The sequence below is a fragment of the Lichenostomus cassidix genome, chromosome 4 (genome assembly GCF_008360975.1).
Source record: "Lichenostomus cassidix isolate B80296 chromosome 4, HeHo_3.0, whole genome shotgun sequence".
Taxonomy (NCBI): Eukaryota; Metazoa; Chordata; class Aves; order Passeriformes; family Meliphagidae; genus Lichenostomus; species Lichenostomus cassidix.
The window spans coordinates 45,226,135-45,241,068 of NC_139484.1; the positions used below are offsets into that span (position 1 = coordinate 45,226,135).

The 14,934-nt window shown below is 41.2% G+C and overlaps 1 protein-coding gene across 1 annotated transcript in view; it reads left to right on the forward strand.

The window, feature by feature from the left end:
* SCFD2 (sec1 family domain containing 2) overlaps positions 1–14,229 on the forward strand; it is a 189,715-nt gene extending 175,486 nt beyond the window's left edge. Inside the window, exons 7-9 of the mRNA XM_085058964.1 lie at positions 3,062–3,196; positions 8,501–8,620; positions 12,541–14,229. Of these exons, the coding sequence (XP_084915090.1) occupies positions 3,062–3,196; positions 8,501–8,620; positions 12,541–12,633 (348 nt within the window). The 3' untranslated portion in view covers positions 12,634–14,229. The remainder of the gene's footprint in view (positions 1–3,061; positions 3,197–8,500; positions 8,621–12,540) is intronic.
* The last annotated feature ends 705 nt before the right edge of the window (positions 14,230–14,934 follow it).

A 14,934-nucleotide genomic window follows, 5' to 3' on the forward strand; every position in this document is an offset into this window, starting at 1 on the left:
TGTCTCCCCTGAAGGGTTTTACCTTTTCCAGTTAAAAACAGCGTTTTAAAACAGAAAGCAGTGAATCAGAGAGAGATCTTAAAACTTGATTCTAGCCCTGAGCCAGAAAAAAATCCTTCCAAACTCCTAACCAGCAAAGGGATGTAGTTCAAATTAAGCATTGTTTTATAAGAATGTAAGTCATGAGAGTTGCAAAATGTCACTGGAGAGCTAAGGTGGAGAAAACCTGTTCCTGAAGTCTCCTAGCAGTTAGGACCAGTCTGGTGTCCGAAATGGGGAAAACTGTTAAACATTTAATACAGTTCAGTGCAGGGGCAGTGAGACAATAAGAAAAGTTTCCTGGAAGTATAATTAGCATCAGTATGTTGTTTGGGTGTAATCCAGGTTGCTTGCTTAGAGCTAAGTGCTGGAACACAGCGAGGGATATATTAACACCTTGCAGCCCCTTAATCCAGCCATGCAATGGATCTGGTTTCTTGAGTAGGACAAATCTTCTGCTGAGGGAAGTCCAGGAGAGTTATAATAAAAGAAATAAGCAGGCTGTATATTATTGTCCATAATACTTACAGCTCTCTAGAACTTGCCCTCTCTTTTGACTGGCAGGTGTTGTGTGTGATCAGTTTAACTCTTCAGAAGTAGTAGTGCCTGTTCTGTGACCATACTCATCCCCAAACCTGCTTAGGGCTATGAGAATGGGTTCAGCCTGTACATACTTTTTCACTTTATCTGTTAAAAGCTGGGAAGCCTCCACTTCTTCTTAAGACTCACAAAAAGGTTTCTATGGATAAGTAAGTGGGCATTGGATAGCCTCTTAGAAGGACTTTTTATAGTGTTGTCGTTTGTACGTCTTACATAAAATGATAGATGTTTTCATCAGGTTTTCAAACCAGTTCATGTAGTGACCGTGCAAGAACAGAGTGTTTATTTTGCCTGTTGTTGAAACTACTTTCATCTTGATCTAAGTAGATTTCTCCCTTCCTTCTTCCCTTCCTCCATCCCTTTCTCCGTTCCTTCTTCCATCCAGCCCTCACTCTCCTTTTCTCATTCTCTCTCTCTCTCTTTCTTTCTTTCTTTCTTTCTCTCTCTCTCTCTCTCTCTCTCTCTCTTTCTTTCCTCTTTATTAGATTGTCTGTAGTGTGTTCCATTGCTATTGCGGTTTTTAACAGCTATTTTAAACACAATTTGTGCCTGCCAAAATTTAAAATTGATAAAAGTTTCATTATATGAGATAGAAACCAACGCAGGTGTTAGGGGTTGTACAAAAAAATAAAAACTTCCTAAAAATTTAGTCGATTAATTTCAAGTCATAGAAGGTTTTAAAAAATATTTTAAACCATTATAGTTGAAAAAAAAGGTAAGAGATCATGCTATCTGTATTTTAGTATCTTCGTCATCTGACTGGATTGTTTTGAAGGGCACTGAGTTTTGGTGCTGAAAATTCAGACAAGCAAAATCATAGCATATTTTTAATGTCTTTTGAGTACATAGTTTTGTCTGAAGTCAGATGATACTTTTCCTTTAATTTCACGGAGTAAGCCTCTCTGTTAAACTGTGATTTGATCTCTGCTCCAAAAATATTTCATTCCTAATGTTTTTCTGTTCCTCATCTATGAAGATATTAAACAGATTTTTATAAATAGGACTTCATGCCTGCATGTGTATTTTCAAACAGTTGTTTATTGCGTGACTAGATTTGACAGAAATCTTGACATGTTCTAAAAGATCCTGCAGCTCATGTCTGCTGTAATTTGCTTTGTTGGCTCAACTAAAAATTATGCACATGTTGTGAGAAGAACTAGATGAGTTGTATAAATCTTTGTTGACAGGATTGTATTCAAAAACTGTAAGCTTTGTTTCTCACTCCAAAGTGTTGGATGAAAAACATTTCCTTAATGACTCCAGAAAATTTTACTTTCAAGCCAAGTGGCTTGTGTTTTATTTTCCAACCATTTTTACTATTATCTTGCAAGATGTCTCCTGTAGATATCATCTTTACAGAATTAATGACATCACAATTGATTCTCCTAAGAAATCTAGGGGATGATATATACCTGGGTTAGTCCCAAAGGAAAACAAATGTGCTAATTTGAAAGCTGCTCATTTTCTAAAATGGTTGCACTTACTGAAATGATCACGGTTCCATTGCAGTTTGGGCAAAGTTAAAAGCAGTAACAAAAAGCTCCATCTGTAAACCAAGTAAGCCCGAATTTTCATTATAGAGCATCTTCCCGTAAGTCCCTAAAAGTTTTATCTTAAAAACTTTTTCAGGATGACAGAGTGGTTTAAACCTTGGTATGGGAATGTGGAAATTATTGGGCTACTAATTCACATTCAGCCTGGGTTTGTGGACCCTGAAGAGGATACAAGGTTGATCCTTTGGGAGTAGACCTTCCAGCATGTTAACCATTTGTACCTTTACATTTTCTGCTTTTTCTAGCCCCTGACTTCTCTGAAGCTCTGACATTCATGATAACAGTGGGGTTGTTTTGCCTGGTTTTTGAGTCTTCCACAGGTGGAAGTATTATGTGGAGTGCCATGGCCATGGAAGCTAAAGGACTAACAGTGACTCCTTAGCTCTGCTCTCTCAACATAGGCAAGTTGGCCTCTTCCCTGTCCTGCTGGCATCCAGACTTCAGTGGGGACATGACACTTTGGAGAAGGCAGGAGTGTCAATTAAGGAAAAATCCCTGTGTAGGTGTTTGGAAAATCATTAAAAAGGGCATGAGATCTGGGTGCATAATGGGCAGCAGAGTCTCATCCCTATGATTATCCATTTCTATACTACCTCCAAAAAGATTCCAGAGAAAATAAAAGTCCCCACTTTCTTCCTTGTCTCTATATAACACATATGGGGCAGCGTAAATGTGTGGCTCTCTTCCAGTCTTTTCAGTTTGATGTTGTGCTGATGCACACCTTCTGGAGTCAAGGTCACAAACTCTCTGAATGCTTTCATTTCTGGGATAATTATTTCTGTTACCTTTAATAGAAATAAAATATTTAGAATCATGGTTGCACTGAGTCTAAACAGGTTTGCTCACAACACATTGTTCTTTTTGTGCAGGCTTCCTACAAACCTCTGCTGAAACAGGTGGTGGAAGAGATCTGTAATCCTGATAGGCCCGATCCTGTTGATATTGAGCATATGTCATCAGGCCTCACTGATCTCCTTAAAACTGGATTCAGCATGTTCATGAAGGTAATGTGCCTTCCCAAGTTCATCAGTAAGATTTTCCTGAGGTCAGAGCATCATGCAGAACTAGCTGATTTTATATATTTGAATTTATACTGTTCAATAGAACTTAAGGGGAGGTTAGATCCTTGCAGGGGGACTGGGAATAGCTTGAGGCATCACATTGCAGGTACAGTGCAGACAGGTAGTACCTGCTGAAAAAAACAAGAGGAATGGAGCAGACTGAACATCTAAATAAGGGTGATGATGGACACCAAAATAAGGATGATATGTCTGGGAAGAGGCAATGTGTTTTGGTAAAGGATAGTCCTAACTCACATATAGTTTTTAAAGCTCTTCGGAGACACCCAACAAGCAAATTGATAAGCAAGTGCCCATTCATATTAGCTACTTGTATTTCCAAAAGGCATTCCACATAGCACCTCATCAAAGGACTTTAAGGACACCCAGCAGCCTTGAGATAGGAGAGAAGTAAGTATGAACAATCTGGTCTCACAGGGAATTGAAAGACGAGCTCTGTATTCAATACCTTTTCTATAATTTGATATGGTTCCAGTTGTACTGGGGAGGAAGGAAGCTTATTAGGTAGAAATTACTTTGTGGATGCTCTTAGCATCTGAGACAGTCACTGTGCAAGAATTTTCTCTGCTTTACAAATTAGCCCATGCTAAATATTTACAGAGTTGAAGTGTGGAGTAGCCAGCATGTTGTACATTCAGCCTTGTTTTACTGCATATTCTGATTTCTCCATTAAAAACAACCCCAAATTTACATCAAACCACATCAATACTATCATTATGAGTACAGTACATTTCAGTACTGTGTCTGGTGTTCTTCTTTCAGTTTTACCACCACCACCCCTCAGCATGGAAGAGACATCAGCAAACTGTGTGATGCAGTGGACACAAGTTGCAGGAAGGGAAATTCCAGTTGAATACAAGGAAAAAATACTAACTGTAAGAGTGGTTAAGTCCAGAGAATTCTCTGTCTCTGAGATATTCAAAGATTGGCCAAACAAAGCCCTGAGCAACCTGATACAATTTTGAAGTTGGCCCTGCTTTGGGCAGGGGGTGAACTAGATGAGCTACAAAGATTCTTTCCAACTTGATTCTGTGTTTCTATTGTAACAGTAAAGAAAAAAGTGTTTTCTGTTCTGTGCAAATGCCTGCTAGACCTGCAGGTGACAAAAATAGTTTTGACTGTTGTGTTGGTCCTATTCTAGAAGCCACTGTCAGAATAACAGTTGTTTTTCTGTTATTTCAGATAAAGCTCATATTGAGCACAAAAGCAAATAAGCCTAAAATCCAGTGCTTGTTTTCAGGAATCTCTTTCCACTGTTGAAATGGATTTCCAAAATACATTCAGTTAGGTTCCTAAATTGAAATTATCAGCTCTTCACAGCTAATGATAAAGCCCCAAGACAACAGAGGATAGCTATAGAAAAAGTGACCCAATATATATCCATTCTTGTGTTAGAACTGAAAAATTTATGCCAGTGTTCCAAAAATAGTAGAATTAAAAACACATTTCACCATCAAACAAAGTAACTGAGCTGGTGCACCCAAGTAATTTCTTAAATTGTTGGTTTAATTTACCAGTAATTCTCACAATTGTATTGATTTCATTGTATTTTGCTTATTGCAGATTTTTTAAGCAGGAATATAGCTTATCCTTAAAAAGAAGAAAAAAAAAAAGAAAAAACCCAAGAATATAAGGACTTCAGAAGGCCTAAATGGTTAGATGGAAACACCAACGCCTTTAACTAGTTTGAGGACTATTTTATCGTTATTAACTCTGTGTGTGTGTGTGTGTGTGTGTGTGTGTGTGTGTGTGTGAGAGAGAGAGTGAGAGAGAGACACACACATAAGTATGTTATGGCAATATGTACCTGTAAGTGCACCTCTCCTGGTGAGACAAATATCTTTCTATAAGGAATATTTAAGAGATGAGCAAGTGAGCTTTGTGTAGGATGAATATTTCACAGGCATCGTCCCCTACCTCACAGATATGTGTCCATGCTTGTTTCTTTAGTTTGTAGCCTGGCTTGCTGGCATGTGCTCAGTTGCTGTGTGAATGAGTTTCTGACCAACCTGTATTTCTGACACAATCACACCATCAGCACAGTCATTATTTTGTGAGCTTCCTTATTTTTGTTTCTTTCTTAATGCCTGAGTATGAATGCCAACTCACATAAAAATACTTTGGTGATTGCCTCAGGTGTGTTATATCAACTTTTAAAGATATCTTTTAAAGAGTTTTAAAGATATCTCTCATCCAGAAGTTGTTTGTCTGGCAGAAGTGTTTGTTTTGAAGTTAAAGGATGATGCTGAGAAAAGGCCTCCCTACCTCAAGAACTCCTGTTTTGACTGCTGCTCTAGATGACATGTGTTATTTGATGATCTGAGCTCGCTGTCATTGATACCAAGTGCCCTGCACAGCAGCCTAGTTTCTGGTGATTGGCCTGTTTTCCTTTTTCCTTATTTAGCTAAGTTAATTGGTTTCTGGTTGGTCACAAATACCAGAGTCATCAGTGCTGCTGTCCTTGTTGGGTGAGTTATCCCTCACAGAACAATGAATATTGTTTCTGCTGACTTTCCCCAGAGAAAAAAAGCTGTGTTTTGTGAGCTGCCCTGAGCCATGACAACAAACCTGTCATCCAAGGCCTTCCTGCTTCAGTTTTAGAGTTTTATTGAGCACTGCCACCCTGTTTTCCCACCTCTTCCTCTCTCTCTCTCCTCTGTGCAGACACATGCACCAGCAAAGAGCCCTCTGACCACCAGTGTCCTGAGCATACCCAGAATGGTGAGCTCAGAGCTGGAGAGAAGGCCCTGATGTCCTACTGGGACACTCTGCTGGCTTAGGGCACCATCCCCCCTTCCTTTGGGCTCCTTCACTTCACCATAATGGCACTGAGGGTTTTTTGGTTAATCTTTCTAATTGCCTGAGATAGCTCTCGGAACATTTTTTTTTATGTATGGCATTTTGTATGGCAAGTGAATTTCACTCTGGGATTTTTGCAAAATTCCAATTTCACAGTAAATTCAGAGGCCTTGGAAATGTCCCAAATCAACTGAACTGTAGAAGGATCCCAGAAGATCCATTACTTCTGTTGCAATGCATTTCAGTTCTTCTTCTGTATCACTGAAATGAGTTGTGTTTAGCTACATGCAGCCAGATCCTTCAAAAGGGAGAGTCTTGGGTGGTTGTATTATCAAACAAAAAAAAAAATTGGCAGAAACTTGCATTCTTAACTCAGCCAAATATTTTGTACCCAAAGTATTGTCCTCCTTCAAAATGCTTACACATAGCATAACAAAATTACAGATTCCAAGACCCTTTTCATTTCTGTTTTAATTTAATTTAATTTAGAGTTTGCATGCCTAATAGTATTTTTAATATGCATTTCTGGAATTTGTGGTTTGAACTTTAGTCTTTTGAAAAGTAGTAAGTTTTATATAGGCACCATGTGTTTGGATCTAGGTTTATTTTGACTGAAGGAAATGATTTGTCAAGACATTTTCTCTTTAGCATTACCCTCAAAGCTTGTGTTTTTCAATTCTTATACTGGGTGTCCTTTCAGAGTGCCCAATTTTCTGCATGCATGTTTATTATGAGTTTGTTGTCGCTAGGAAAGATATTAAGAATCATAGAATCCCAGAATCACAGAATATTCTGAGTTGGAAGGAACCCACAAGGATCATAAAGTCCGGCTCCTGGCCCTATACAACACCATTCCCAAGTATTACACCATGTGCCCAAGAGTATTATCCAGGCAGGCGTGGTTCTGTGACCACTTTCCTGGCAAGCCTGTTCCAGTGCCCTGGAATTGTAGTATATATGCTATCTGTGCCATCAGCTCAATGAAGATGGCCAGCAAAGTGGGGCTGAGTAAGAGAAAAGATACCCAGTATGCAAATACTCAGTTCACTAATACATCTTTCTAAGGGGTTTTGTATTAGTTTCAAGCTCCCAGGAATTCAAGAGCTCCTTGCCTGGGGAGCAGCATTGAACAGGGAGCCTGATGTAATCAAACCCAGCTAGCCTGGAGAGAGAACATGCCATCTCCCTGTGCTGCCTTCAAAAGGAAGAGTCCTTGCTGAAGGTTACCAGGCAGAAAGCCTGACAGACCTGCAGGATGAAAAAGTGCCAAAAGACTAAATATAGGAAAGCCACAATAAGGAAAAGAAGAAGAGCTGTACCCTCAGGAGCTGGAGCCACAAGGATCAAAGAAAGCTGCTGTGGTGGGGAAAGCAAAGGAGCTCTGCTGTGCCCAAACATGGGTTGACACCACTTTCATCCTGTTGAGTGAATGCTGTTAAAAGCCTACGCTCATGCAAGGAAAGGAGGCAGAGAGTCTAAAAAGGAATTAAACTGTTTTGTCACTTTTCAGAGCCAAACATTTGGAGTGTTTCATACTCCAGGGTGATGTGACAAGAGCAATTGCATGGGCTCTGTTGACATCACTCCCAAAGAATGGATCAAGGCAGTGTCAGGGGAGGGTGTTTTCTCAAGAAGGAAACAGTTTGCTAGGAAACAGTAAAGTCATCAAACTTCTAGAAGTGGCTGAGAGGAAACTGATGTAAAACATCGCCATCACATTTTAAATGAAAATGCAGTTCTATAAAGTCTTAACTGAAGTGGGGTGTTTGTGCCATTTTAAAGACAATTCGTTAGAGCTAAAGTTTCTCTATATTAGTTACAAGGCAGTCATAGAAGCATTGAAAACTCTGAATTGAAACAAGCTAGAAACTGATTTTATACTACAATGGAGCTGATTTATTTTTATTGGATGAATGGTAAAAGGTTATTCAGTGCACTGGTGAAAACATATTGCATAAAATTCTTTTCCCTGTCGACCTCAGGCAGGGATTCTAGAATGTTTAGGCTGGACTCCTTGCTTCTACTGGGTAGTAATTTACCCCTCATTTCTTAAAGTCTCATGTGTATGTGTATCCAAAATAAACATCCACCCAAGTACTCTCCTCCCACTCTGGGAAAGGGAAGAAAGTAACAAAGAAGGAAAGGAGGGAGAAACACTGAGACTTCAGGAGAAACTCCCATAGGTTTCAGTGGAATCCATGGAGACTTTATTTCCCTGGAAACAGTTAAATAGTTCTAACTGGGCATCATCGCATTGATTTCCCTCTCAGCTGCTACAGAAACCAGCATTCCATGAATACTTCTTCCTGAGCTTCCTCTTTGGTCTTCCTCGAGCAGCTCAGGGAGCTGATCACTGATAATCCCTAGGTTTGGACAAATCCATGGATTTGGATGAAGCAAGTACAAACAGTACTTTCCTTCATTTTACAGGTGAATCGCCCTCACCCTGGTGATCATCCTCTGCTGATTATCTTTATGGTTGGTGGAGTGTCAGTCTCCGAGGTCAAAATGGTGAAGGATTTGGTAGCAACACGCAAACCTGGTACCCAGGTAAAAAAACAGCTCTAAACACACAGTTCCTATCCAAACAAAAAGTAAGAAAACTCATCAAATAGTGTTTTGCACACAGCCAAATGCACAGAAACAATGTTAGGATGTTGCTGTGTAATATCTGTAGGCAAAAAGTATTCAGGCACCAAGGGTCTGTTTTTTCACATGTTATAGTCAGCAACAAAAGTTCAAACTCAGGTTGGAGAGTTCAGAACAGACTGGCATTAATTTGAAGGAGCTTTCATCATGTCTCAAAAGATTAGTTTCTTTGTATTCTTTATAAACAGAAACATTTGCTGTCCAAAAGGCTCCAGGCTTCCTGGCAGTCCATCTACGGGACATAGCGCAGGGATACTCAGAAGGAGTCTGGGTACCACCTAGTGACTTTTCAGTGGTAATCCTGCAGGCCCACCAATTAGCATAGGTGAGAAGCAAAATAAATTACCCTGGATACAGCTATACTGTTCCTGCATCTGGCCAGGTGTCTCTGATAGATACCTGACCACTAGACCTTAAATACCCTGAAGCAGGTGATGTGGAGAAAGCCCCAAGTCTCTGCTTCCCTTGAAGGTGTTGTTGGACTCCTGGAAGGAGGTTGACTCCCACAGTGAAGCTTCAATAATGTCCATGTGGCTGGTCTTTGCCTCATTCAGTCTCTGGCAGCAGAACTTGACTACAGAAACTGTCATCTCAATGGAGAAGGGAGGGAGAGGAGGAGGATGGGTGAGCAGCTGTTAAAAATCATCATTAACTGTGGAGGACCAATCAGGTGTCTGTTGAGTACTGCAGATGCACAGGGTAATACAAAAACTCTATAGTGCTGTGTGACCAGCTGTATCTTAAACTTAACTCTAGTTTCCAGGGTGGCTTGTAAACATCTTGTTTCCAGTTACTGTGGAATGCAATTTTGATTAGTGATAAATCATTAGCATAATGGAGCCAACCAAAGGCAGAGCAGCCCCTCAGTTTGACATGTGTTTTCCATGTTTCAGTTGTCTTTGCAAGGCAATCTCAAGCAGTATTTTGTAAGATGGAGTACCATTTTTAGCAGTGATTTTTTTGATCTGATAACACGTCTCTTCCCCATTAGCCTACTGCTAATCTCCTCAAAACAGCAAATTAAATTCTTTTCCCTCTTGGAGGGGAACTAAGTTGTGACACACTGATGGACAAGTTAATCCACACACAAAATATATTAAGACACCCTGAAAGATAAACAGAGGGTTAATATCTGAGTTGGTTGAGAACTATGCAGGGAGATTTTCAACTGGCTTTCTAGAGGGACTTAAGGCTTGACAGTGTGGTGACACAGGATCTGGTGTTGCTTTGCTTTGGCTTAACCCTGGCAGCAGGTCACCCTCTAAGGCAGATTCCTAAAGCATTTTAAGCTTTTACTGCATCTTGCCCTTTATCCAAATATGCTGTGTTAGAGGTGAAAGGACTTTGGGGGAGAGGTGGGAGGAGGAAAAGAAAGAAGAAATAAAGCAGTTGTGCAAGTCTCTCACAAAAAAAAGTTTATATGTTTGTTGGATTTACCTGGATTTCTTCACTATAGCTGTGAATATGCACCACCTGTTTAGGATTATTCTCTTTTCAAAAAGCCAGGCATTTTTCTAACTCAAGCCAGGGTTTAACAGAGCCTTTTTGTGCTGTTCAGGCAATCAGGTTCAGGCTTCAGGGAAACACTGGTCTTCCAAGTCCCTTCCAGTCAAACCAAGCACTAACATTTATACTAATTACTGGCTCTTGGAAAAATGGACAAATATACGAAAATTGAGTAAAGTAACTGAAGAAAAACTGACAGGGTGCACTGATTACTTCAGCAACTGTTTGGAGTTGAGGCAAATGACATTTAAATGTAGAATAAGAGACACATGTTTCCATCCACAGAACAGCTCTGCATCTGAATATGAATGACAATTTTATTTCTCATGGAGAAGCACAAAGGAATACAGTGTTTCCTATGCACCATTTGGTTTTGGATAGTGGTAAATAGCTCCCCATAACTAGTGAGAAGTATCCTATTTTTGAAGAAATTACTTCTCTTTTTCTACTTTAATCAGGAGAGTAATAAAGGGGAAAGCATTAGAGAATGTTTCCCCCTCCCTTCTCCCAACATGCACAACCTTCTGTGTGGTTGTGACTGAGGCAAGCAGACAGATAAACCCTTTCAGATGCACCTTTAGATGTTAGCTGCATTCTTCCCTGCCTTCTGTGAGGGGGAACTTGCCATTGGAGCTCAGTGGGTCAGGATGGGAGCTCCTGCCTCTTCCACCTTGGCTGCCACTAGGAGAGGTACCCCTTCAGGTGAAGCATGAAAGAGGCATGCTGTAAGACAGGCATGGAGTATGGAACAAGGAGAAGGTCTGCAAAGGACTGTCCTGAAGAGAGCTGCCTGGAGAAGAGATGGACATTACTTATCTGGGCAATTCCCCTCTTCTCTGAAAAATGAAAGAAAAAACATTCACATTTATCCCCCTTGATGAGCCCTAGGACATACTGAGACATCGAAGTTGCAGATCTCATTTTTCACTCTGGCCTTGCTATTAGTTGCACAAATTCCCTGAGGGTTCAGTGGTAGGACTCCAAGAAGAAATTGCTTTTATCTGTCAGTGGCTATTGTTGATGTTTGGCTTGTGCACCCAAAAACTTTGGTAACATGTCCCTTAGTGTTTTTCAGAGTTAAGCCGCGTGATAACAAGATGAGCACATACTGTGCTATAGTCTGATTCTCATGTAACATAAGTGAGACAGTGTCAGTCTTTGGCATCTGCAAGTTACAGAGAGTTTTTCAGGCTTATGAAGGAAGAGATAATCAGTGTCAGTTTGCTGGAGATTGTGTGGGAGGACAAGGGAAGAGGAGAAGTGGGGGGGGGGCCTATCACCAATACAGAACGGATCCTGTCAGTATCTGAAGTGAAAAGATGAAAGAAAGAACAACAAAAAAAGTTGAAATGCAGTGTTACCACACACTTGCCATGTGATGGACAGTACAAGGCATTTAATAGGTGCTGCAGTAGACAGACACACAGACATACTCTGTTGTTGATGTTTCTGCTTCCTCTCTTTGCCTTTGTGCTGAAGAAGCAAATTCATTTTCAAGTGGGCTAGTATGATTAAATCTGCCCCCAGATCCTGCCTGCAGTCTTGACCCTACAGACATTGCTAAACTTGGGGCTCAGTAAGAGCAGTATCCTGTGATTTCAACCCTGGGTTAGCTCCTCACAGCAAGAGTATACACAGTCCCTCCTGGATGATAGCTTTGCCCTGCAGAGAAGCCTTCACACCAGGCAGTTATATACTGGTTTTCACTTAAGGAAAACAGATACCTGCACCTAGCAGGATGTGTCTCATGGTTGTAGTGAGCAATGGTTTCATTCATCAGACCTGTCTGGGATTTAAAACTGGAAGAAAGCAAGGTGATAGCATCTGACAGTGCTGAAGGTTGAGCCTGATGTGAAGAACAGCCTGTGCCTGGTCTGAAGAGATGTTTCTGAACACGGAGTCTGGCTCCCTGCAGCAGGAACTTCTGTGGTGCTCACCTTGCCTTCAGCTGAAACAGGCCTCACTCAAATCTGTGCTATAGGAGAGGAAACCACAGTTTCATCAGCTGGTGCCTTGCAGTAAATGCAATGGCAGTCACAATAAATCACTGGGTAAGATGGGGGTAGAAATGTGTCAAAGCACACATTCATTAAGTATACAATGCTACCAGTCATTATGCTCCGTAAAGTGATTTAACTGCAGTTATTAGCGAGCAGACAGTTTCACTGGACAAGTTGTATTGCCCTGTCAGTAAACACCAGAAACAGACAGCCTGTCTAGAGCTGGGTAAAGCAAACAGTTCCTATCTATGGCTCATTAGTACTGTCTCAATCCCTTTCAGTTTGACTTGTTGTTTCTTGTTCCCTTCCGTTCAGGTAATTGTGCTCTCCTCTGTACTCCTGACACCACACAGTGCCGTTGAGTTGTTGTTTGCCCCAGACCATCTCCAGCCTGATGCTGATATCTGATGGGGGAGGCTATGGAGAAGCTGAGTGAATGCCTTGCCTGGAAACATCACATCCCTGGTCTGGCACTCTTCTCAATAGCCCTCCAAAAACTGACGTGTCACCTGCTGCAGGTACAGCTCCAGGGGAAACAGCTGGGTATCTGGCTGCAAGGGAGCATCTGAAGCTCATGGGCATCTCTTCAAAATGGTTCAGTTGTCATGCAACAAATCTCTCCTCCTTAACGATAGCACTCTGCAGTGCTGAACCACTCCCAGCCTCACTCAGCATGGTGAGGGTGATTGTTTGTAATAATTCCCTAGAACAGGAGCAGCTGAGGACCAGGTGATGCACAGTTTGCACTCCCCAAGCAGTACCTTTCTTCCTAATGGCTTTGCTGGGCTTGCAGCTGCTGGGAAATGCTATTGAGGGAGTGAAAGGCTAGCAAAATCCACCCTCTATCATGCTACCGTCCAAAACATGTGCCTTATACAATGTTAACAACCTCTGCTCTTACTTTGTCCCTCACTCTGGAGAGATTATAGAACACAGCCCTGATTTAGCTGGCACAGCAGCTCCCAGTCTTGTGGTGCTCTTTCAGCAGGACTCTTAGAGGCAGGGAAGCAGAGAGCCAGGCTCAAGGGCTGGGTTACATGGCTGCTTTTCTCTCAGCTTTCCGTTTCCTGCTCTAGTTTCTCCACCCACAGTCCCAGAAGAAAAGGCTGTTTCTGATGGCACACGTCTCTGTAGATTTGTGCAGGAGGCCATATGGGCTGTGATGGTTTTATGATAACCCCAAAAGAATTCTCCCCTCACATGCATTTAAAAAAGAAAAAGAGAGAAGGGGAAAAAAAGGGCATGATCCCATTTTCAAGAGGCCACAGCACAGATTCTTTCTTGAGCTAGATTTCTGAACATCATGATTAGAGAACAGTTTTTATTTTTGATTTATGATCATGAAAGAGCTGCAATCAAATTCAGTTATGTAATTTTCTTTATAAAACTTTGCTACAATCCGTGATGAAAGAGCAGCAGCCAATAGAGATTTTAATTGCATATAGCACCAAGATTTTCAAATTGCAACATAAAATGGTGGAGCTCTAAAGCTGCATCCTCTTGCTTCATCCAAGTAATGCTACAGCTACAGCTTACACTGAGATGAGAATGTGAAATTAAGTGACATTCACTCTATCATAGTATTCCTTATTATGCCAAAGGAGTAGATTAAATGGGAAGTAGTTTTTTAAATTTTGTTCACTAGCTAGCATTAGTTCTCCTAAATGTTTATAATGGTCTTCAGAAAAGGGTGCATTTTGGTTTAAGTTCACTTTTGAGTGGCTGGAAGGAAACAATGGACTGATTATAAAGCATGGACAATGTCGCCTCTATGGAAGAGAAATTTATAAGAATGACTATAGAATGGAACTTTGTGCTATAAAAATTGAGAAATGTTATGAGATTGCAGTATTAAAAGCTCAAGGAATAGTTTGACTAGAGCAACTGGAAAGCAAGTAGCCAGTCTCTTGGTTTTTCTGTCATTCTGTACTGTTCAATCTTTCTTAGAATGTGGTTGTTTTGTAAGTTCTGTAATCAATAAATCAATGCTCTTACAATGCCAAACCTGATCGGTCATCTCCTTTTCCTAGGGTGTAGAGCTACACGTGCCAGAACTGCATATTCCTGCAACCCCTTTTACGTTATTTGGCTGCCCCTAGGAATCTAGACCTTCTGTTTTGGGAGGCATCCTAGTACATTTCCTACACTCCACTCCTAGCAGAAAAGCTCACCTATGTCCAGTGGCCATTGCTGAGCTCAGGTACTCACACCTCTGAGATGCTGCTGCTTTCCTGAGATGATGGAGGCTGCCAGTTGTGGTCTTCACTCCCCCACCTCTCTTTCATCAAATGCTCTCAGGTCTCTGACTTGGCCATCTAAAGACCTACTGTATTGAGAAGGCAGAGGGTGAGTCTAAGTAGACACTGGTGATCCTGCGCTTCCTCTGGGTCAAGTAACTCCTCTGACTGAGACAGAAACTAGTTTTCCAGGCCCACACACACTTTAGAGGAATCTTCTCAGCCAGTGGGACCATGGCTGAGATGGTGATTGATGCTGGAACTCAGCCACTATCTCATACTTAAGCACTTATAGACCAAAAGTACAGCAGAGACTTTCCAGTGGCCCTAGTGCAATAGTAAGCTTATTTGTAGGAAATAGATGTAGCAGCTACACAGAACCTGGGCTTGGGGAAAAGGCTGAGGGATGAGGAATTCCCTGCCAGTTCCAAGTGAGTAGAAACAGCACCAAAGAATTTTGCATGGGCAGGGA